Source organism: Thalassophryne amazonica, chromosome 4 (genome assembly GCF_902500255.1).
Source record: "Thalassophryne amazonica chromosome 4, fThaAma1.1, whole genome shotgun sequence".
Taxonomy (NCBI): Eukaryota; Metazoa; Chordata; class Actinopteri; order Batrachoidiformes; family Batrachoididae; genus Thalassophryne; species Thalassophryne amazonica.
The window spans coordinates 2,189,479-2,209,920 of record NC_047106.1 but is presented as its reverse complement, the minus strand read 5'-3'; the positions used below and the strand labels follow the sequence as shown (position 1 = coordinate 2,209,920).

Below are 20,442 nucleotides of genomic sequence, written 5' to 3'. Positions count from 1 at the left end.
TCATTCATATGTTTTTACGTCAGACATGCTTGAACCCTCGTGTGCATGCGTGAGTTTTTCCACGCCTGTCGGTGACGTCATTCGCCTGTGAGCACTCCTTGTGGGAGGAGTCGTCCAGCCCCTCGTCGGAATTCCTTTGTCTGAGAAGTTGCTGAGAGACTGGCGCTTTGTTTGATCAAAATTTTTTCTAAACCTGTGAGACACATCGAAGTGGACACGGTTCGAAAAATTAAGCTGGTTTTCGGTGAAAATTTTAACGGCTGATGAGAGATTTTGAGGTGATACTGTCGCTTTAAGGACTTCCCACGATGTGAGACGTTGTGCAGCGCTCTCAGGCGCCGTCGTCAGCCTGTTTTAAGCTGAAAACCTCCACATTTCAGGCTCTATTGATCCAGGACGTCGTGAGAGAACAGAGAAGTTTCAGAAGAAGTCGGTTTCAGCATTTTATCCGGATATTCCACTGTTAAAGGAGATTTTTTTTTTTTTAATGAAATATGTGCGGACGGGTCCGCGTCGGGACGCAGCCGGCGCGGTGCGGCGGCACAGGAAAAACACCTCCGTGTTGATAACCATTTGTAAAATCCAGGCGACTTTTTATGGCTTTCAGTGGAGTGAGTATATGAGAAATTGTTTAACAGCTGGACATGTTCCAACTTGTCCTTAAGGCTTCCAACAGAGGTGTTTTTCCTGTGGTGGAGCGTCGCGGCGGCTGCGAGCCGACGCTGCAATCCGCCCGCACATCTTTCATTAAAGAAATCTCCTTTAACAGTAGAATATCCGGATAAAAAGCTGAAACCGACTTCTTCTGAAACTTCTCTGTTCTCTCACGACGTCCTGGATCAATAGAGCCTGAAATGTGGAGGTTTTCAGCTTGAAACAGGCTGACGACGGCGCCTGAGAGCGCTGCACGACGTCTCGCTCCGTGGGAAATCCTTAAAGCGACAGTATCACCTCAAAATCTCTCATCAGCTGTTAAAATTTTCACTGAAAACCAGCTTAATTTTTCGAACCGTGTCCACTTCGATGTGTCTCACAGGTTTAGAAAAAATTTTGATCAAACAAAGCGCCAGTCTCTCAGCAACTTCTCAGACAAAGGAATTCCGACGAGGGGCTGGACGACTCCTCCCACAAGGAGTGCTCACAGGCGAATGACGTCACCGACAGGCGTGGAAAAACTCTCGCATGCGCACGAGGGTTCAAGCATGTCTGACGTAAAAACATATGAATGAAATCCATATAGTTTTTGAAAAAAATAAAAAGGACGTATACTTTGACAGACCTCGTATTACAACATTTGGAAAGAGGCGTCATTTGATTTAAACGGTATTTTGCTTTGAAGTTATTAATTCTGACTGGACTCTATCGTTCTAACTTGACTTGGCAGAAAGCCGCGCAACGTTTGGAGCTGTGTGAACAGAACGGAGGACGATTCTCTTTTCTTTCTCCAACAAGACACGAGTCCCAGTTAGTGACTTTAATCTGCACAAAAGTGACTCACGATTGACATATTCAGGGATGAAAGTGGTGAAAAACAAAAAAAGCTGAAACCCAAAATTACCCCCAACACCACCCACATGAAAATGTTTGAGTTCTAGAAGCTGTGAAATGCAATCTGGGACTATTCCAGACAATAAACTGCAGTGAGTGCAGCATCCATTTAGTGAGGAAAAAAACCCAACTTTCCTTATTCAAATTCATTCCAGTAGTATTCCACTCTTACTAGGATGCAGCAGTTTTCTAGTTTGGCAGATAGTTCTGGAGGAAATCACGGAAGAAATTAACAAATTGAAAATACGGTTTGACCAAAACAAACTGTCATTAAACTTAAGGTGTAAGAGTCACTAGGTGTTCACAGGAAACACTTATTTCTATATTTATTTATATATGTTCATTGTTAGTTGGTTTTATCTTTTCTGTTTTGTTTTATTAGGTTCTTTTTGTCTCTTTCTCTAAAATTGTATATAATAATCATTAGATTATTAATCTATTAAACAAAAATAAATTCAAAAAAATATTACAATTTGTAATACATTTTACTCTTTTACGACAACAAACGCTGAGCCATTAATTATTATACAGAAAACAGATGCACACAAACGTGCTGAGATGCGAACAGCTTAATGCTAACTTTAACACTGAAAATGCCATAAAAATGCTAATGCGTTTGCATCGGTCCCGTTTTTAAGTTATAAAATACATCTATCAACTGTTTCAGAAGACCATAACAGGTCGGTTTAATATAAAAAAGGTAAATATTACTCAGACATGTTTCTGTGTAGGCTCTCAGTTGTCCAGGTGGTTTCCATAGTAGAGAAGCTTGAATCTTCGACTGGACTGGGTTGCTTGACGCGAGGACATTTCGCTTCAAATCGCAGAAGCTTCCTCAGCTAAAATTCTTGCTCTGGTGGTCTGACTTCTGTCTTGACTCTTGTCGAGAAGAATGATCCGAAGTCACAAAAGCTGGAGTTTTAAACCTAAACAGACCCCTCCTGCCGAGAGGCAGACTGCTAAGGCTAGTGACTAAACAGTAGCTCTAATTAGCAACTATTGTGCTCTAGTTAGCACCCTCCTAATGACAGGGCAGCTGTGGCTCCCTTGATGACTCTGCTGATGACGTGAATGACTCATTACCGTGAACAAAAGACTGAAACTGCTTTGACCTGAGTACCCCATTGTAAACAAGGCATAAAGCGTGTCTCAGACCCCCTCTCCGGTTAAGGTTTCTCTCCGATTGTTCTGAGTTATTTTCATTAGTTACTTCCTCCAAACCATCAACATGTCTATTAGACCCCATTCCTACCAGGCTGCTCAAGGAAGCCCTACCATTAATTAATGCTTCGATCTTAAATATGATCAATCTATCTTTATTAGTTGGCTATGTACCACAGGCTTTTAAGGTGGCAGTAATTAAACCATTACTTAAAAAGCCATCACTTGACCCAGCTATCTTAGCTAATTATAGGCCAATCTCCAACCTTCCTTTTTTCTCAAAAATTCTTGAAAGGGTAGTTGTAAAACAGCTAACTGATCATCTGCAGAGGAATGGTCTATTTGAAGAATTTCAGTCAGGTTTTAGAATTCATCATAGTACAGAAACAGCGTTAGTGAAGGTTACAAATGATCTTCTTATGGCCTCGGACAGTGGACTCATCTCTGTGCTTGTTCTGTTAGACCTCAGTGCTGCTTTTGATACTGTTGACCATAAAATTTTATTACAGAGATTAGAGCATGTCATAGGTATTAAAGGCACTGCGCTGCGGTGGTTTGAATCATATTTATCTAATAAATTACAATTTGTTCATGTAAATGGGGAATCTTCTTCACAGACTAAGGTTAATTATGGAGTTCCACAAGGTTCTGTGCTAGGACCAATTTTATTTACTTTATACATGCTTCCCTTAGGCAGTATTATTAGACGGCATTGCTTAAATTTTCATTGTTACGTAGATGATACCCAGCTTTATCTATCCATGAAGCCAGTGGACACACACCAATTAGCTAAACTGCAGGATTGTCTTACAGACATAAAGACATGGATGACCTCTAATTTCCTGCTTTTAAACTCAGATAACACTGAAGTTATTGTACTTGGCCCCACAAATCTTAGAAACATGGTGTCTAACCAGATCCTTACTCTGGATGGCATTACCCTGACCTCTAGTAATACTGTGAGAAATCTTGGAGTCATTTTTGATCAGGATATGTCATTCAAAGCGCATATTAAACAAATATGTAGGACTGCTTTTTTGCATTTGTGCAATATCTCTAAAATTAGAAAGGTCTCAGAGTGATGCTGAAAAACTAATTCATGCATTTATTTCCTCTAGGCTGGACTATTGTAATTCATTATTATCAGGTTGTCCTAAAAGTTCCCTAAAAAGCCTTCAGTTAATTCAAAATGCCGCAGCTAGAGTACTGACGGGGACTAGAAGGAGAGAGCATATCTCACCCATATTGGCCTCTCTTCATTGGCTTCCTGTTAATTCTAGAATAGAATTTAAAATTCTTCTTCTTACTTATAAGGTTTTGAATAATCAGGTCCCATCTTATCTTAGGGACCTCATAGTACCATATCACCCCAATAGAGCGCTTCGCTCTCAGACTGCAGGCTTACTTGTAGTTCCTAGGGTTTGTAAGAGTAGAATGGGAGGCAGAGCCTTCAGCTTTCAGGCTCCTCTCCTGTGGAACCAGCTCCCAATTCAGATCAGGGAGACAGACACCCTCTCTACTTTTAAGATTAGGCTTAAAACTTTCCTTTTTGCTAAAGCTTATAGTTAGGGCTGGATCAGGTGACCCTGAACCATCCCTTAGTTATGCTGCTATAGACTTAGACTGCTGGGGGGTTCCCATGATGCACTGAGTGTTTCTTTCTCTTTTTGCTCTGTATGCACCACTCTGCATTTAATCATTAGTGATTGATCTCTGCTCCCCTCCACAGCATGTCTTTTTCCTGGTTCTCTCCCTCAGCCCAAACTAGTCCCAGCAGAAAACTGCTCCTCCCTGAGCCTGGTTCTGCTGGAGGTTTCTTCCTGTTAAAAGGGAGTTTTTCCTTCCCACTGTCGCCAAGTGCTTGCTCACAGGGGGTCGTTTCGACCGTTGGGGTTTTTCTGTAATTATTGTATGGCTTTGCCTTGCAATATAAAGCGCCTTGGGGCAACTGTTTGTTGTGATTTGGTGCTATATAAATGAAATTGATTTGATTGATTTGATGTCGGTGGATTGGCGGCACGGTGGATTAGTGGTTAGCACTGTTGCCTCACAGCGAGAAGGTCGTGGTTTCAATTCCCGTGGCCTTTCTGTGTGGAGTTTGCATGTTCTCCCCGTGTTTGCGTGGGTTTCCTCCGGGTGCTCCGGTTTCCTCCCACATCCAAAGACATGCGGGTTAGGTGGATTGGTCTCTTTAAAATTGTCCGAAGGTGTGTGTGTGTGGGTGTGTCTGCCTGCTGCTTCAACAGGCTCATTCAGAGTCACTTTATTCAGGAGGCAGACAAATTCATGCTGCCACTAAACCCTGATAAATGCTTAAAAAGAAAAAAAATGGTCCTGACGACCTGAAAACAATGTTTAGTCCTACAGGCAAAGCATATCATCATACAAAATGTGGACGGGCTGCTTCCTTTGTCCAGGATCTACAAGCCCCCCATGGAGCAAATTGCCTTTTTTTGTGAGGGACTTTCCACTATTCATCCACTGACAGATATTTATGGACAATTTTGGATAGACTGAACACAGAAATCATCCAGCTTGAAATAATGAGTTATTATTTTATTTTACACTGATATACAATTTCCTTCATATATTACTCTACTTTGGTGAACCAGACTTTGGTGAACCCATTAACAGGCACCAAAACAGTTCATCCACATGAATAAAGATGCATTTTTAATGAAAATTTGAAGAATATTCTAAAACTGCATTTCATTTTTATTTTTTCAGATTTCAAACCAAAGTGTTTCTACGTAGTGATCCAGACAAATATGTGACACATATTCTGAAAACTGAAATTGTTATGAACATTCTGATATGCAACACATGAAAATTATACCAAAAAAAAAAAAGAACACCTGAAAATGGGGAATTACTGAAAGTATGGTAAAATCTAGAAAATACTCCTTGACCTCAGAACGTTAAAGTCCACTTTTTCTTTCCCACAAGCCCCAGCAGGTCCCAGTGGGCTGGTACAGGGAGGATCAGGAAGTGCTCGTACCGTCATTTTCACAGTGGGTTCGCCATCCAACAGTAGCACGCCTTCCATCTGCAGCCATCTTGGTCCACGACCCCGCACCACCTCAGGTGAGAGTGTTCGGCTGTATCTAAGGTGTAAAGGGACAGAACGTCTTAGTGTCGTCTGTCTCACGATGATGTTCTTTGATTGTCTGGATCAGCTTAACCAGAGACGAGAGAGAGACTGATCCTGTCCTCATGATGTCATCCTAGGACAGTTTTCAGTGCTGTGTCCATCTGGCTTTAAGATGAGTGTTGGGTGAATTAACTGGTCTGGACTCCAGTATCTTTTTTTCCGTCATGCATAAGTTAAAAGTGGGGAAGGTGGGCGGAGTTTAGTTGTCCAGGTAGAAGAGATGGACGTGTGAAATACCGTGAACTGCCTCATTAATACTCGGCCTTACATACGGATGCGTTGATTTTGTTTCAGGTTTTTGCACGTTTTCTGAAAGCTTTTGGGGACAGACAAGACGGGGCCGTCCCGCTGGAAATCACAGGGGCAGTGTGGCCAAGTGTGACATGACAGATGACCCGACACTAACCTTTAACTCTGCTGCTGGAGACTCTTATAGAGACAGACTTAAGAAGTATTTAAAGGCCTCACAGACCAACTTTATCACCCAAGTCACCAGTTTCCAGTGACTACAGTCAATAGACACTCACTTGAGAAGCTGAGTGAGAAATCAGAGTCTCTGGGTTTGTGATGGTCCTGGATCCAGACTAAGATCCAGGCTTTCAATGTCTTCCTGGACTCGTCCATCAGACGTGTCTCTGTATGTGGTGAAAGTGTTGAACTCGCAGAGACTTTCATGTCTCTGGGTCCTTGGCCTTGGAGATCCAGAAACATTTGAGAAGAGTTTATGGAGTCATGAGGTCAAAGGTCAGAGGAGTTTGGTGATGCTGATAATTTTACAGGGAACCAAAGTCTTTAGGGACCTGCTTCCTGTCTGGTTGTCAGACTTGGACTCTAAACAGTGACCTAAGGTGAGGACTGGGTGTCTTTGATCTCTTTGGGTCCTGCTGGAATGATTTTGTGTCCATTGAATGATTACTTAGTGAGACTCAGATGAGGAGGATCACTGACACTGTGAGGGAACATCAGACACCACATTTGGTCCATGTGGGGAGTTTCTCTCGACATGATCCAGGACACAGGTGTCTGAGTGTGGAGGACCCCAGAGACTGGAGAAGGACAAGGACACGCCCACGTTTCACCTGAATGCAGCAGATGATACTTATTTTTGAGATGTGGGGATGGACCAGTTGTCTGGGTGGTTGCCACCCAGGAACCAGAGTGATTCTGTGGTGTCATGGAAGCAGCAAACTGTATTCTGTCTTTTGTGGTAAAAAATATTATCACACCATCTTAACATTTGAGCCTGTGCAGTGCCCTCTAGTGGATGTCTTGTTGAATTCCACGGTGCAGGTTGTGTGGAGGTTGTGTGGGCAGTGACGGTTACATCCTTTGAAACGCTGATTTTCATACAAAAACTGTGCAGAAACGATCGCTTTGTGTCAGATATTTTTATTCATGGTCCTTCTTAACACTAGAACTACCAGCCTTTTCTCAGCCAGACTGAGAGCACTTGAGATGACGTCTTTAAATTGTAACTGTTTTTGTTAATCTTTTTAATTTTAATTCTGAATTTAATTAGAATTGTAATGTAACTTTTTTCTGCCTCTTAGCCAGGACTCCCTTGCAAAATAAATTTTTAATCTCAGTGAGACTTTCCTGGTTAAATAAATGTTAATAATAATAATAATTTACTTTGATGTCCACAAATGTATGAACTGCTTTTTAATATATAGAAGTGCATCTCACAAAATTAGAATATTGTGAAAAAGTTCAATACTTTTTCTCTGATATTTTAGAAAGTGACATATAAACATTACATATAAACTAAAATGTTTCTGTAAGGGTTGTGAGTGGGACCCCAAAGCAGGAACAAGGTTGGTGTTGAAAAAACAGCAAAAAAAAAAAAACCAAACAAAAAAACACCGGTTTATTGTGCAAAACAACACACCGGAAATAAAAAAAGGATCCAAAAAACAGTCAACAAAAGCACAAACAAAACATAATGGCAGACTGGATCAAGGTCAAGAGCAAAAGCAAATGCAAGGTCAGTACACTTGAGAGCAGTCCATAGAGCAACAGTCTTTTTGGAGGGGAAAGCAAAAGGGTGATCCAAATAAACACAGGTCAAGCACAAAAAACAGTAGTCATGCCATGCAACAATTATACAACTCAGGAGAAACGTGGGGCTCAAAAAGCAGCATGAAGTTCACCGACAAGGATGCAGTATCCAGATCAGACAGGAGATAATATACCTCTGGAAATATAATGTTCTGGCTTGCTAAAAATTAAATTCAACTGTCTGAACAAATAATAAAATTCTGTTCTGCTTCTGACCAAACAGAGCTTTGCTGTAGGTTGCTTATTCACAACAAAATTTATGTAGTATGTTGTCAAAGTAATTTAAAAAGTCAACTTAAACACCATGACTTCAAATTCCCACTGCTCCTGTTGCGGTTCACACTTCTGGTGCTTAATTTATGATATCTGGGTTTATATTTCTAGTGTCATCTCTCATCTCTTTATATTATCTGGCACCCCTCATCCATGTTAATTAGTCAAGTTTTCCTGTTTATTATTTCACTCATCTTCAACCGCTTACTCCAAATAAGGGTCGTGGGTCGTGCGAAAGTACACTGTACATTCAGGAACATGGCGTTGGCCAGTCGCTGTGTTTTACAACTTGATTGACGTTGCAGCACTGAATGCACATGTGGTTTATCAGGCATGCACTGGGGTCAGAGAGATGGATGAACTTCTTGGTGGAGCTTGCAAGAGAGCTTGCACAGTCTCATATGGCAGCCAAGGAAGTGGATAAGGAAAACCTTCAGCAGCAACCACCCACACCCGACACAGGGAGGCATTGTGCCAGGTTAAGTGTTGCTGCAAGAAAAACCATGCCACTAAGTGTTGTGTTTATTATAACAAGTTCACATGTGGCAAATGCAGAAAGGAGATGTTGTGGCAGTGCCAGGTGTGTTCAGACAATCTGTAAGCAATACATTTCACCAAGAATGCAAACATAAACTGTCTACCTTTTACTATTACTGTTCCATATCTTTACCTGTTTGTGCCCAGATTGTTGCCAGTAGTCACACAGCTTGTCACTAGGTCAAATGTCACCTAGTAATGATAGAAATAATAAATCTGCATTAGTACCATTGAGATTTTTTTTTTAGTCAAAAATGACAGTGATATACTTTGGCAACAGTTATTGCCAGTGGGGCAAAATGGGTTAAAAATTATAATAAACTATATACCATAAACCAAATCAAACCATAATAATTAACAAGCATAATAATGAGCAGGAGTTACATAGAAGTCCCTCTGGGGTCCTTTTGGAGACCAATTTGTTTCTTGAATATCTTTGTTACTAAACATCTGTTTTTTATATACTTGGTTCTGTCTTGAGTTACTTCTCACAAATGTAACTGAAACTATTTATTAACTTTTTTTATTTAAAGGGAAAAAAAAAATCTTGACCAAACAATTACCAAAAAATATAAAAACATTTATTCTCAACATGGCTCAGACTATCTGGTCCTGTTGAGGAGTGGGTCTTTTTCACTGTAAAGCACTTTGGCATTTCTGTCCTTCTCCCTAACCCCCGCTGAGTGGAGTGCAACAGCCTCATTTACATAACACTGGTGACAAGCTGGGCTGTTCACAGCCGCCATTTGACACCACCTTGGGATTTAAAGGAATAAGTGCCATTTGGCACCACTCTGGTAGTTCTGGTGTTCGTCAGAGTAAAAAGTTTCAAAATGACACAATTCTGCATCTTCATCAGTGGGCTCCAACAGTTCAGCTGGATCCCTGTGCTCCACCAGTGGTCGGGTCCACACTGGCTCTCCGCCCAGCATGGTCATGGGTTCCTCTCCTCCGGGAGGCTCTGGGGGAGGACACCTCGTCCCCGGGGTAGATGGGCCGCCCGGCAGTCTGCGCTGCGTCCCCTACGGGACATCCCCTCCCAGTCTGGATGGATTCATCACCTTTGAGGCCCCTGAGCTGCCAGAGGAGACCCTGATGGAGGTGAGAGACCGATGGTGTTTGAGTCCACTCAAACCATCTAACACAGTGGTTGTTTGAAACGAGGGATCTGTGTCACTTATTCCAGTGAGTAGAACAGAACAGAGCCTTTAATGTACATACATACAACTAAACGTGTCCTCTGCACTTAACAGTCCTAATTACAGTTAGACACAATCCAACCACTAGGGGCAGTGTGCAGCCACAGTCCAGCACCCGGGGACCAACCTTCCTCAGGGGCATTTAGAACTTACCGGAACACCTCGGGGATCCGACACTCGTCCATTTAGGATTTCATGTTAATAACGGATTAACATCTGACCTCGCACAAATAGGAAGCCAAAACCGGATCATGTGGTCAGACTTTCTTCTCCTGGTTAGAACTCCAGCAGCATTTTGAACCTTTTGAAGAGCTCTGATTTTTAGTGTGTGACAAACCAGAGAATAAGACATCACTCAGAAAGAAAGACAGAGAGAACGGTTACACAGAAAAACGGCATCGTCAGAAAGCACAAAAACATAAGAACCAGATATTATAAGACTTAAAATGCAAAAGGCCTTTTTGTTGATGTCTTATCTGAGGGCGCCTGATTTTGGTCATTTTTTTGATTCCCCAAAAAAATAATAATTTAAACTAAATATCAAACTGAAAGCTCTGGTAATACCCACTGTGCCCTGCAGAGGGAAGCACTGTTTGGCATCTGAACCACTTGGCTCTCTGATTCATGTCTCGGCCTCAGGACTGTCCAAGAAAACCGTAGAACTCGGACTGTAAGGACGACGGAGACACCGATGAGCGCATTCGTTCTTTGCTGGCAAACAGCCGATTCTTTGAGTGAGAACATTTGTCTTGTTTGAATTTGCCCATAAACTGAAGGGTTTAATTTGTGTTTTTCCGGGATGTTGCTGATGTCGGCGCTGTTGGATCTGCTGGAACCTTTTGTGTGCGGACACAGCGCGAGCACACAGACACCCTGATGCACCTCCGGATGATGTTGTCCTTCACTGACTGTGTTCTGGAGATGGCAGCAGTCCGAGCTGGGGGTCCAGAGATCGGTCTTTCATCTGCCTCCCTCTATCCGCCTCAGGACAGTGTAGTTGTGGACCAGATCAGCCAGCTCAGCAAAGAATGGGGGTAAGGACTAAAACCAGAACCTTGCACTGTTGTTTCAGGATGTTAATTAAATAAATACTTGACTCCATGTCCAGACTTCCTGGATCTGTCTGAGTTTTTGGGTCTTCAGGCTGACCTGTGTAAATGTCTGCACTGCCCCCTGCAGGCAGGTGGAGCAGCTGGTGCTGTACATGAAGGCGGCTCAGCTGCAGGCGTCATCCCTCCACATGGCCAAAGCTCAGATCAAATCTGCCAAACTCAATCCTTCCACTGCCGTCAAACAGGGTGAGAGTCCTTCAGTCCGGCGGCTTCACTCGAGTCACGTTGGACTTGTTGTTAAACGTTCTGCTCGTCTTCTCTCACAGTGGTGAAAAGTCTGAACGAACGTTACAAAAGCTGCATCGCTCTGTGCCGCCAGCTCACCGACAAACTCAACCATTTCTTCTCCGACAAGCAACGATTTGTCGACGAGATCAACAGTGTCACCGCCGAGAAGCTCATCTACAACCACGCCGTGGAGATGGTGAGTTCGAGGCGGGTTCAGAGGGACATATACAGTGAGGAAAATAAATATTTGAACACCCTGCGGTTTTGCAAGTTCTCCCACTTAGAAATCATGGAGGGGTCTGAAATTTTCATCTTAGGTGCATGTCCACTGTGAGAGACACAATCTAAAAAAAAAAAATCTGGAAATCACAATGTATGATTTTTTTTTTTTTTTAATAATTTATTTGTATGTTACTGCTGCAAATAAGTATTTGAACACCTACCAACCAGCAAGAATTCTGTCTCACACAGACCTGTTACCGTATTTTCCGGACTATAAGTCGCACTTTTTTACATGTTTTGGCCGGGGGTGCGACCTATACTCCGGTGCGACTTATAAATGAAAAATATACCGGTAGGATCTCAATTAATTTACTGTAACAAAACAATTTTACGTGACAGAGTCGATCTATGTTTTAAAATGGCCACCGGAAAAGGAAATGCAATGCATCATGGGCACTGTATTATGACGGCCATCCTATAGTTCACTCTGGTCGCGATAACCAATCAGAGAACAGAACTTTGGATGCGTATTCCTCACCTCACCCACAGCGTGTGAAGCTGACGAACTCGGTGCTTGCTGTTATTCCGGCTTGGCGAACAGAACAGCTTCAACCCTTGGATATCAATGTGAGCAGAGTGTTTAAGTTGACGCTGAGAGCTGCATGGGAGCATTGGGTGAGCGACGGCGGAGGATTAGCGTGTGCACTTGGAAGGAGCTGGCGTCGATGATTGTGAAAAGCGTTTGAAGCAGACGAACATGGTGTTTATTCCGGGACGGCTAACAAGACAGCTTCAACCCTTGGATATCAGTGTGAGCAGAGTTGACGCTGAGAGCTGCATGGGAGCACTGAGCGACGGCGGAGGATTAGCGTCTGCACTTGGAAGGAGCTGGATCGACACCGCTGGGCGGTCATGAGCTGCGCAGGTAGGCGCTGCATGGTTCGGCTCGCAATGTGGTCCGCAAAATACAAACATATCCGTAGGTAAAATGCAGCTCACGAGAGGGCACTCGAGGCTTGTGTGACTGTTCCTGCGACTTCTGACTACCATAGAAAAATAAAAATTTTAACGTTACTGATGATAAGACAACGGAGAAGGCCCGAAAAAATGCCACCAAAAAGAAAATCATACTCTGCAGATTACAAGTTGCGACTGGTGAAATATGCATCCGAAAACGGTAGCCGTCACAATATTATCATCTGAACTTTTCATGTTAACATACCTGTATGTCCATGGGACTTATAGTCCAGTGGACCTTATTTATGGTTTATTTTTCTTTATAATGGATAAAGTGGCTGGTGCGACTTATACTCCGGTGCGACTTATTTATGGTTTGTTTTTCTTTATAATGGATAAAGTGGCTGGTGCGACTTATACTCCGGTGCGACTTATAGTCCGCAAAATATGGTAATTTTTCTTTAAGAAGCCCTCTTATTCTGCACTCTTTACCTGTATTAATTGCACCTGTTTGAACTTGTTACCTGTATAAAAGACACCTGTTCACACACACAGTCAATCACACTCCAACCTGTCCACCATAGCCAAGACCAAAGAGCTGTCTAAGGACACCAGGGACAAAACTGTAGACCTGCACAAGGCTGGGATGGACTACAGGACAACAAGCAAGCAGCTTGGTAGAAGACAACAACTGTTATGATCATTTATGGATGGATGGATGGATATCTTTTATTATCATTGTCATTACAACGAGATTTCCGCACTCACATTCCACAGACAAACAGCAATTAATCCACAATTATTGTTTACCGTAATAATGGCACACATCAGAATTAGGACAACACATATACATTTGACATTGTTTATGTGCACTAAACTTGAAACAGTCCGTTTCCCAAATTGAGGCGATGTGAGTGTTAGTAGCCGCTGCAACTGGAGTCGCGCCGCTTGCCAGCTTGGGAAGAGCGGGGGCCTGCCGCGGGGGGGCAGGAAGGGAGGTAAAAGGAGAAGCTGGAGCATGCTTCAGTCCATGTGTAAGTCAATTATTGTCTTTGTGGGTTGAGATAAGAATGGAGCTGAATAATCTCACCAAAGTCTGAATAAATTCCTCTGGAGGTAAATAGTGGGCAATTGACCTTGAGGCTAGATAAGTCTGCAGTGTTGTAGCTGAGCATTGATAAACACTTTTTAACAGTTCCACTTGAACAACCAAATCCCAATTATGAATTAAGAATATTCACCGGCCTCTGAAAGCTTCAGCTTCAACTGCAAGGCACGCATCAGCTCCAAGGTGTCATCCAATTTCCGTCTGAGTTCAAGAGTCAACGCATTCTGAGAATGCACTGCCTTGCCAACCTCGTTAATCATGACGGACAAGCGAGGGCCCGTGGTTCTTGATGCCGCCGTCTTGACAATTATCTGGTAGATCAGGGCAGCACATAAGCCAAAAAGTACCAGCCCTGCTGCCATGAGACCAAAAATGAATAAATCCTCGACATCCTCAAAGGAGAAAGGCGCCAAGCATGCAACACGCCTGACCTTCTTGTAGAAAAAATGGTGTCAGTAGCGTTCAGAGACCAGCTGATCAGTTCCATGGTTAATCCAATAGTAGTCCAATAGATCCAGAATCCAATATAGTTTTGAGGAATTCACAGTCTGGTGAAGTAAGGACTTGAAGGTTAAAGGCAGAGAAATAAGGGAGAGTGGAGGAGATGCGACCGCCCTCGTCGGAGTCCCAAGCTGCTTATTAGAAAGTAGAAGAAACACAAGATGACTGTCAGTCTCCCTCGGTCTGGGATTCCATGCAAGAGCTCACTTTGTGGGGTAAGGATGATTCTGAGAAAGCTCAGAACTACACAGGAGGACCTGGTCAATGACCTGAAGAGAGCTGGGACCACAGTCACAAAGATTACATTAGTAACACATGATGCTGTCATGGTTTAAAATCCTGCAGGGCAGCAAGGTCCCCCTGCTCAAGACAGCACATGTCCAGGCCCGTTTGAAGTTCACCAGTGACCATCTGGGTGATCCAGAGGAGGCATGGGAGAAGGTCATGTGGTCAAATGAGACCAGAATAGAGCTTTTTGGAATCAACTCCACTTACCATGTTTAGAGGATGAGAACAACCCCAAGAAAACCATCCCAACCGTGAAGCATGGGGGTGGAAACATCATACTCTGGGGGTGCTCTTCTGCAAAGGGGACAGGACGACTGCACCATATTGAAGGGAGGATGGATGGGGTCATGTATTGCGAGATTTTTGCAAACAACCTCCTTCCCTCAGTAAGAGCATTGAAGATGGGTCATGGCTGGGTCTTCCAGCATGACAGTGACCCCAAACACACAGCCAGGACAATTAAGGAGGGGCTCCGTAAGAAGCATTTCAAGGTCCTGGAGTGGCCTGGCCAGTCTCCAGACCTGAACTCAATAGAAAATCTTTGGAGGGAGCTGAAACTCCAAACCTGAAAGATCTAGAGAAGATCTGTATGGAGGAGTGGACCAAAATCCCTGCTGCAGTGTGTGAAAACCTGGTGAAAAACTACAGGAAACGTTTGACCTCTGTAATTGCATACAAAGACTACTGTACCAAATATTAACATTGATTTTCACAGGTGTTCAAATACTTATTTGCAGCAGTAACATACAAGTAAATTATTAAAAAATCATACATTGTGATTTCCGGATTCTTTTTTTAGATTGTCTCTCACAGTGGACATGCACCTAAGATGAAAATTTCAGACCCCTCCATGACTTCTAAGTGGGAGAACTTGCAAAATCGCAGGGTGTTCAAATACTTATTTTACCCACTGTAGAAGTACACATGAACTCTGACCAGGCCTGATGTCATAAAGCCATGAAAGGTGTAAACACCGTGATGTGGTTTATGTGTTTCAGGTTCAGTCAGCAGCTTTGGATGAGATGTTCAAACAGACTGAGGATATCGCGTACCGCTACAGCAAGGCCGCCATGCTGCTGGATGGACTGTCCAAGGTCCTCCAAGACCCGACGGATGTGGAAAACGTCCTCAAGTGTAAGTTCAGCTGCACGGATCACATGAAAAACCCTCAGTTATCAGATTAGATTCATCCAGAAAACCTGTGAGGGGATGATGAGTATCAGAGCAACTTTAAGTTTCATCTGTTCAGTTCAATTTATTCATATATACAGCACCAAATCGGATCATAAATCACCCCCAAGCTGCTTCACAGGAGTAAAGTCGAACCTCAGCATCTGCACGGAGGCAGCGGTGGTCAGGAAAAACTCAAGCAGACCAGACTGAGGGGCTATGCACTGATTAGACCAAACGAACGACGACAAACATCAAGCGGAATTCTCAAACATTCAAAACATAAAGCATCCACAATTTACATATATGATTTTGCAGAGGGGATCAGAAGGCTTATTTATATGAACGTTAAAGTCACCAATGATCAGAATGTTATCTGCACTAGTTGACAAGTTAGACATAAACGCACCAAATTGATCTAAGAATTCAGAATATGGGCCAGGAGGCCTGTATACAGTGACAAAGTAATACGGCTAATTTTTATTCCTCTGACCTTGGCAATGCGTAATATCCTAAGCAGAGCGGCGAATCAGATGCTCAAACGAGTTATATTTGTGACCCCCAACAGCTAATAAGCTAAACCTGGATTTATACATGAGACCAACGCCCCACCTTGCTTCACATCATGACGGACGTGACTAAATGTATATGCTGGTGGGCAGGCTTCATTTAAGGGGAGGACAGCTGTAGGTTTAAGCCAGGTTTCACATAACTCAATCATATCTAAGTGATGATCAATAATTAGATCATTAATCAACAATGATTTTGAGGACAGTGATCTTATGTTAATGAGACCCAGACTAAGGACCTCAGTGGGGTTGACAGTTGAATTGTTTGGGTTTAGGGGTGGTTCCAGAGTGGCATATATAAGATGCCTGGAAGTAGGTTTAGGTTTGAGACATTCCACTCGCTTTGTTGGTAGCAGACACGAAATCTTTGATATTGCTGGAACAACCAACGGGCCATCCTCAATTTCAACATCATCTAATGTAGTAATGGATATTAATTTTGCAAAGCATATCCCTCTATGATTTTTATGGACATGTCTACGGAAGTAGGCCACAGTCTCAACTTGTTGAATTTCCCTCCCTGGCAGATAAACTGCACTATCATCATAGTGGATTTTCTGTACTAATTTCCCGCTAAGCTAATGGATTCCACACCCACATGTGTCATAAACCTTGCAGGGTCTGTAATCACCTGCTCCGTGGCCTGCTGTAAATTCCTATGTTACCCTCCCTGTAGAGCTCTATGTATGTTCACAGACAAGATGGCAGCGCCTTCCCCAGTAGGGTGGAGGCTGTCTGGCATCAGCAAGCCACGGCGGCCCCAGAACGAAGGCCAATTATCAATAAAGATAAAGCCTTGCTGTCAAAATTGTGCCAGCCACCTATTTAATGATGTCAGATTGCTAAACGCCTCATCAGTACCCTGGGAGGGGAGGGGGCCAGAGACTATTAATCAATGCCGACACTTCTTTCTGGCAAGGTCACAATTCCTCGCTATGTCCATTTTTGTGACGTCTGAGTGCTTCATCCTGACATCATTGGTGCTGATGTGAATAACTATGTGACTGTTTCATGGCATGTTCCTTAGTCTGTCTTCCCTTCTGCAGAGTCAGCACCCTAAGATGGGATGCAGTGTCGGGAGCTCTGGCCCCAGGAATACATTTAACGTCAGCCGGCATCTGTAACCTGACTTTGCGGGTGATAGAATCCCATATCACTAAAGTGAAGAGAACCGATTCACAGTTTGCAGAGTGTGATCGGGGTACCGCAACCGGGCACCAAGCCCTACGGGGCAGCCTCCGCCTAGCCACAGTCCGAAAGCCGTCCTCCACAGCCGGTATTTCTAGGCTGATTCTAATGGGCTCGCTAGCCGGCCCAACACTAACCTCATCTGGAGTGCCCATAACATCTAACTCCACTGAGCTAAGAAGCTGCTCTAACTTACAGACACGGCTCTATAAGAGAGCCAACCTATCTTCCAACATCACGCAGGATTTACGGATGGTGTAAAGTAGTGTACTTTGTGCACTAAGACATTCAAGAGTACAGCCAAGCAAGCATGAGCTAACCAATAATGAATAAGCTTACCACTCCTAAGGCTCACACAGGATGCACACGGACATAAATAAATGAATTAAAATTCACAGCAGTTACACTGAAAAAGTAGCAGAAGTATTAGACTTGTAGGAACAGTAAAAAAAAAAACTCCAAGTAAACCACTCCTAAGATTAACACAAGAGTGAAGTACTAAGCTAAAATTGAACTAGCATTAGCTAGTCGAGCTAGCTAATGCAAGCTAACTGCTAGCAAAAATGCTAACCACTCCTAAGATTTACACAGCAGTAAAATAATGACCTAAAATTCACAGCAGTTACACTGAAAAAGTAACAGAAATATTAAAAGGGTAAAAAAAAAAAAAAAAAGCTATAAAAGTAACGGCGGGGGCGGGGGTCGACCTAGGTAGTGAATGCTAACCGCTAGCAATTCACAACAGGACTATAGTTCAATAAGGTTCAGAATAGATACACTTAATAACCAGAAGAGTGTTAAACAGAAACAAAAGAAACGTATACAACTGTGTAAAGTTCAGAAGAGCGTCAACACAGCAAACAATCCACTGGAAATCACTGGTACGGTGGCTGGGAAGTGCTTCTAGGGCTGTATGATGTATCAAAGATTAAAGGTCAGCCCGTTATTGTTAACGAGGTCAAAGGTCACCCCTGAAACACATGTTCCATTGTTTCTTCATCGTAACGTCCTGAAAACACTTGTCTTCTATGAGCTGTGATGTGTTGGTTGGTTTGTTGACCGCGTGCTGTTATTGTTGTTGTTGCAGATAAGGCCAGTGTGGAGCGGCGCATCTCTGCACTTTGTTACTGCACCGTCACGCTCTACGAGTAGGACAGACGCTCCACCTGGTCACAAACCGCTGCCACACCTCCCACCTGAACTCAAAAACCCACTGATGCACAAAGTCACAACCAAAGACGAGAACAAATCCAGAACCAGACTGAGACCAGATTCTTTTTTCTTCTTAACAAAATGCATAAAAACCTGATGGCTGTCATTCAGGATGTTTCCTTTCAGTACACCATGTGACTTCATCCCTCCAGGATCAGTTCATCTTTTTATTGACTTCATTTGTTTTTCTATTTATTGGTTGTCGATTGTGGACTTTAGACTTTTCTGCCTGTCTTGAAAACCTTCAGTATTAAAGTGGAGCAGTTAAGAAACATGATGGTTGCTGACTCGGCAAACCTCGTTTCCACCAGCACACAGTGAGGAACCGGACTACCTGCGTTACAGGGACAATTTTACCCATAATCCACCATTATTTGGTATGATGTTATACTTATGTTCCCCAGATGTTTCTGGTTTTTGTTTCCAGCTGTAAGACTAACACTGCATTTGATCTCACCAACGGTTTTCTTTATGATGTCACAGCAGTAGCATCTCCATTAGTTATAGCTAAGCTAAGTGTTAGCATGCTGCAAATGTTAAATGTGGATTGGTGGGTGGACCTGTCAATCATGAGTTTGTCAGCAGGCTGTGTGGATCCAGTCGTCACAACGATAAAGTATTTATTAAACTCACACATGCAGAGACATCATCAGTGTACACTAGCACATTATCATCAGCGTACATGATCATTAGGTTTAGTTAAAAGTGTACATTATCACAGTCTGAGTACTTCATCACATAAGACATGCTCAACATACATTATCACACTCAGACATTATCAGTGTACACTAGCACATTATCTCATTCACAATACATTATCATAATAGATTATCAAGGTTTGCTATCATGAAGCATTATTATATTATGTTGACACATTATCATAAAACATGATGAAACATTATTTGCTTGCAAATGAACTGAACAGACTTTTTTTTTTTGTAATTAAAACAAGTCAAGGATGACATCAGTTTCATATCCGGTCTTGTGATAATCGTGATTTTTGTTTTGTTTGTGACTCAAATACACCAACAGAATTTCAAAATATACGATATTTGATTTTGTCCAGCTAAAATCCGGTGGCATGAAAAAGTTTGAACACCCCTGTGCTTTTTCCACATTTGACTTATTTATGTCAGTAAATAATAAAATAAAATAAAAAAAAACCTATTAAAATTGCTGCCCTTTAAACTCAGAGTGAGAATAAAACTCTGACATGACACAAATTAAATTCAAATATTGGAATGCATAAATGTGTCCACGCAAATAAATCATCACTTTCACAGCCAGTTTTCCGCAGAGCGGCCAGGACAGAAATTAAGCTGGTTTAGACTCAGAAATCAGACTCAGAAATGAAAGTGGTTTAGAATCTGTCAAAATCAGAATTCGTCACAGTATTTGTTTTGGATGATGTTCTTTTTTTTATTTTTTTGATCAATGTCTTTTTATTGTTTTTGCAAGTTTAGAAAATGACAAGCACAAACAAAACTGTACAAGGAAAAAAAGACATCCCTCCCCTCCCGCCCCATAATATATCAGTTCAAGAAACATACCATATTTCCATCTGGAACAAAAATGTAATAAAAGGATTTGCATACAAAATACAGAATTGAGCAATTTAGATCAGATTGTTAGCAGACATGCTGTCAAAATAAAAAATAAAAGGCAGCCATTGAGCATGTCATTTCCTAGAAGAACCTTTAAGTGTATATCTTATCTTTTCCAAATGTATAGGTGCCATAACATCTTTCATCCAATGAGCGAATGTTGGAGGGCACACCTTCCATTTGAACAAAATTAGTCTACGAGCCAATAAAGAACAAAAAGCAATCATTTTTTCTTGGTTTCTGTTCAAAATACTGTAGATTTCAGGGATACTACCCCAAACAAAGCAATCCGAGGACAGGAGTACATAGTTTTTCCACAGGTGTTTGTTTGCAACGATTGCATGATGGGTCCAGAT

General features: G+C 42.5%; 1 protein-coding gene across 1 annotated transcript in view; it reads left to right on the top strand.

Annotated features, from left to right (window-relative positions):
- Positions 1-19,279, top strand: part of ulk2 (unc-51 like autophagy activating kinase 2) — a 119,932-nt gene extending 100,653 nt beyond the window's left edge. The window contains exons 21-27 of the mRNA XM_034169020.1: positions 5,656-5,793; positions 9,588-9,829; positions 10,783-10,961; positions 11,107-11,225; positions 11,306-11,463; positions 15,342-15,477; positions 18,358-19,279. Of these exons, the coding sequence (XP_034024911.1) occupies positions 5,656-5,793; positions 9,588-9,829; positions 10,783-10,961; positions 11,107-11,225; positions 11,306-11,463; positions 15,342-15,477; positions 18,358-18,422 (1,037 nt within the window). The 3' untranslated portion in view covers positions 18,423-19,279. The remainder of the gene's footprint in view (positions 1-5,655; positions 5,794-9,587; positions 9,830-10,782; positions 10,962-11,106; positions 11,226-11,305; positions 11,464-15,341; positions 15,478-18,357) is intronic.
- The last annotated feature ends 1,163 nt before the right edge of the window (positions 19,280-20,442 follow it).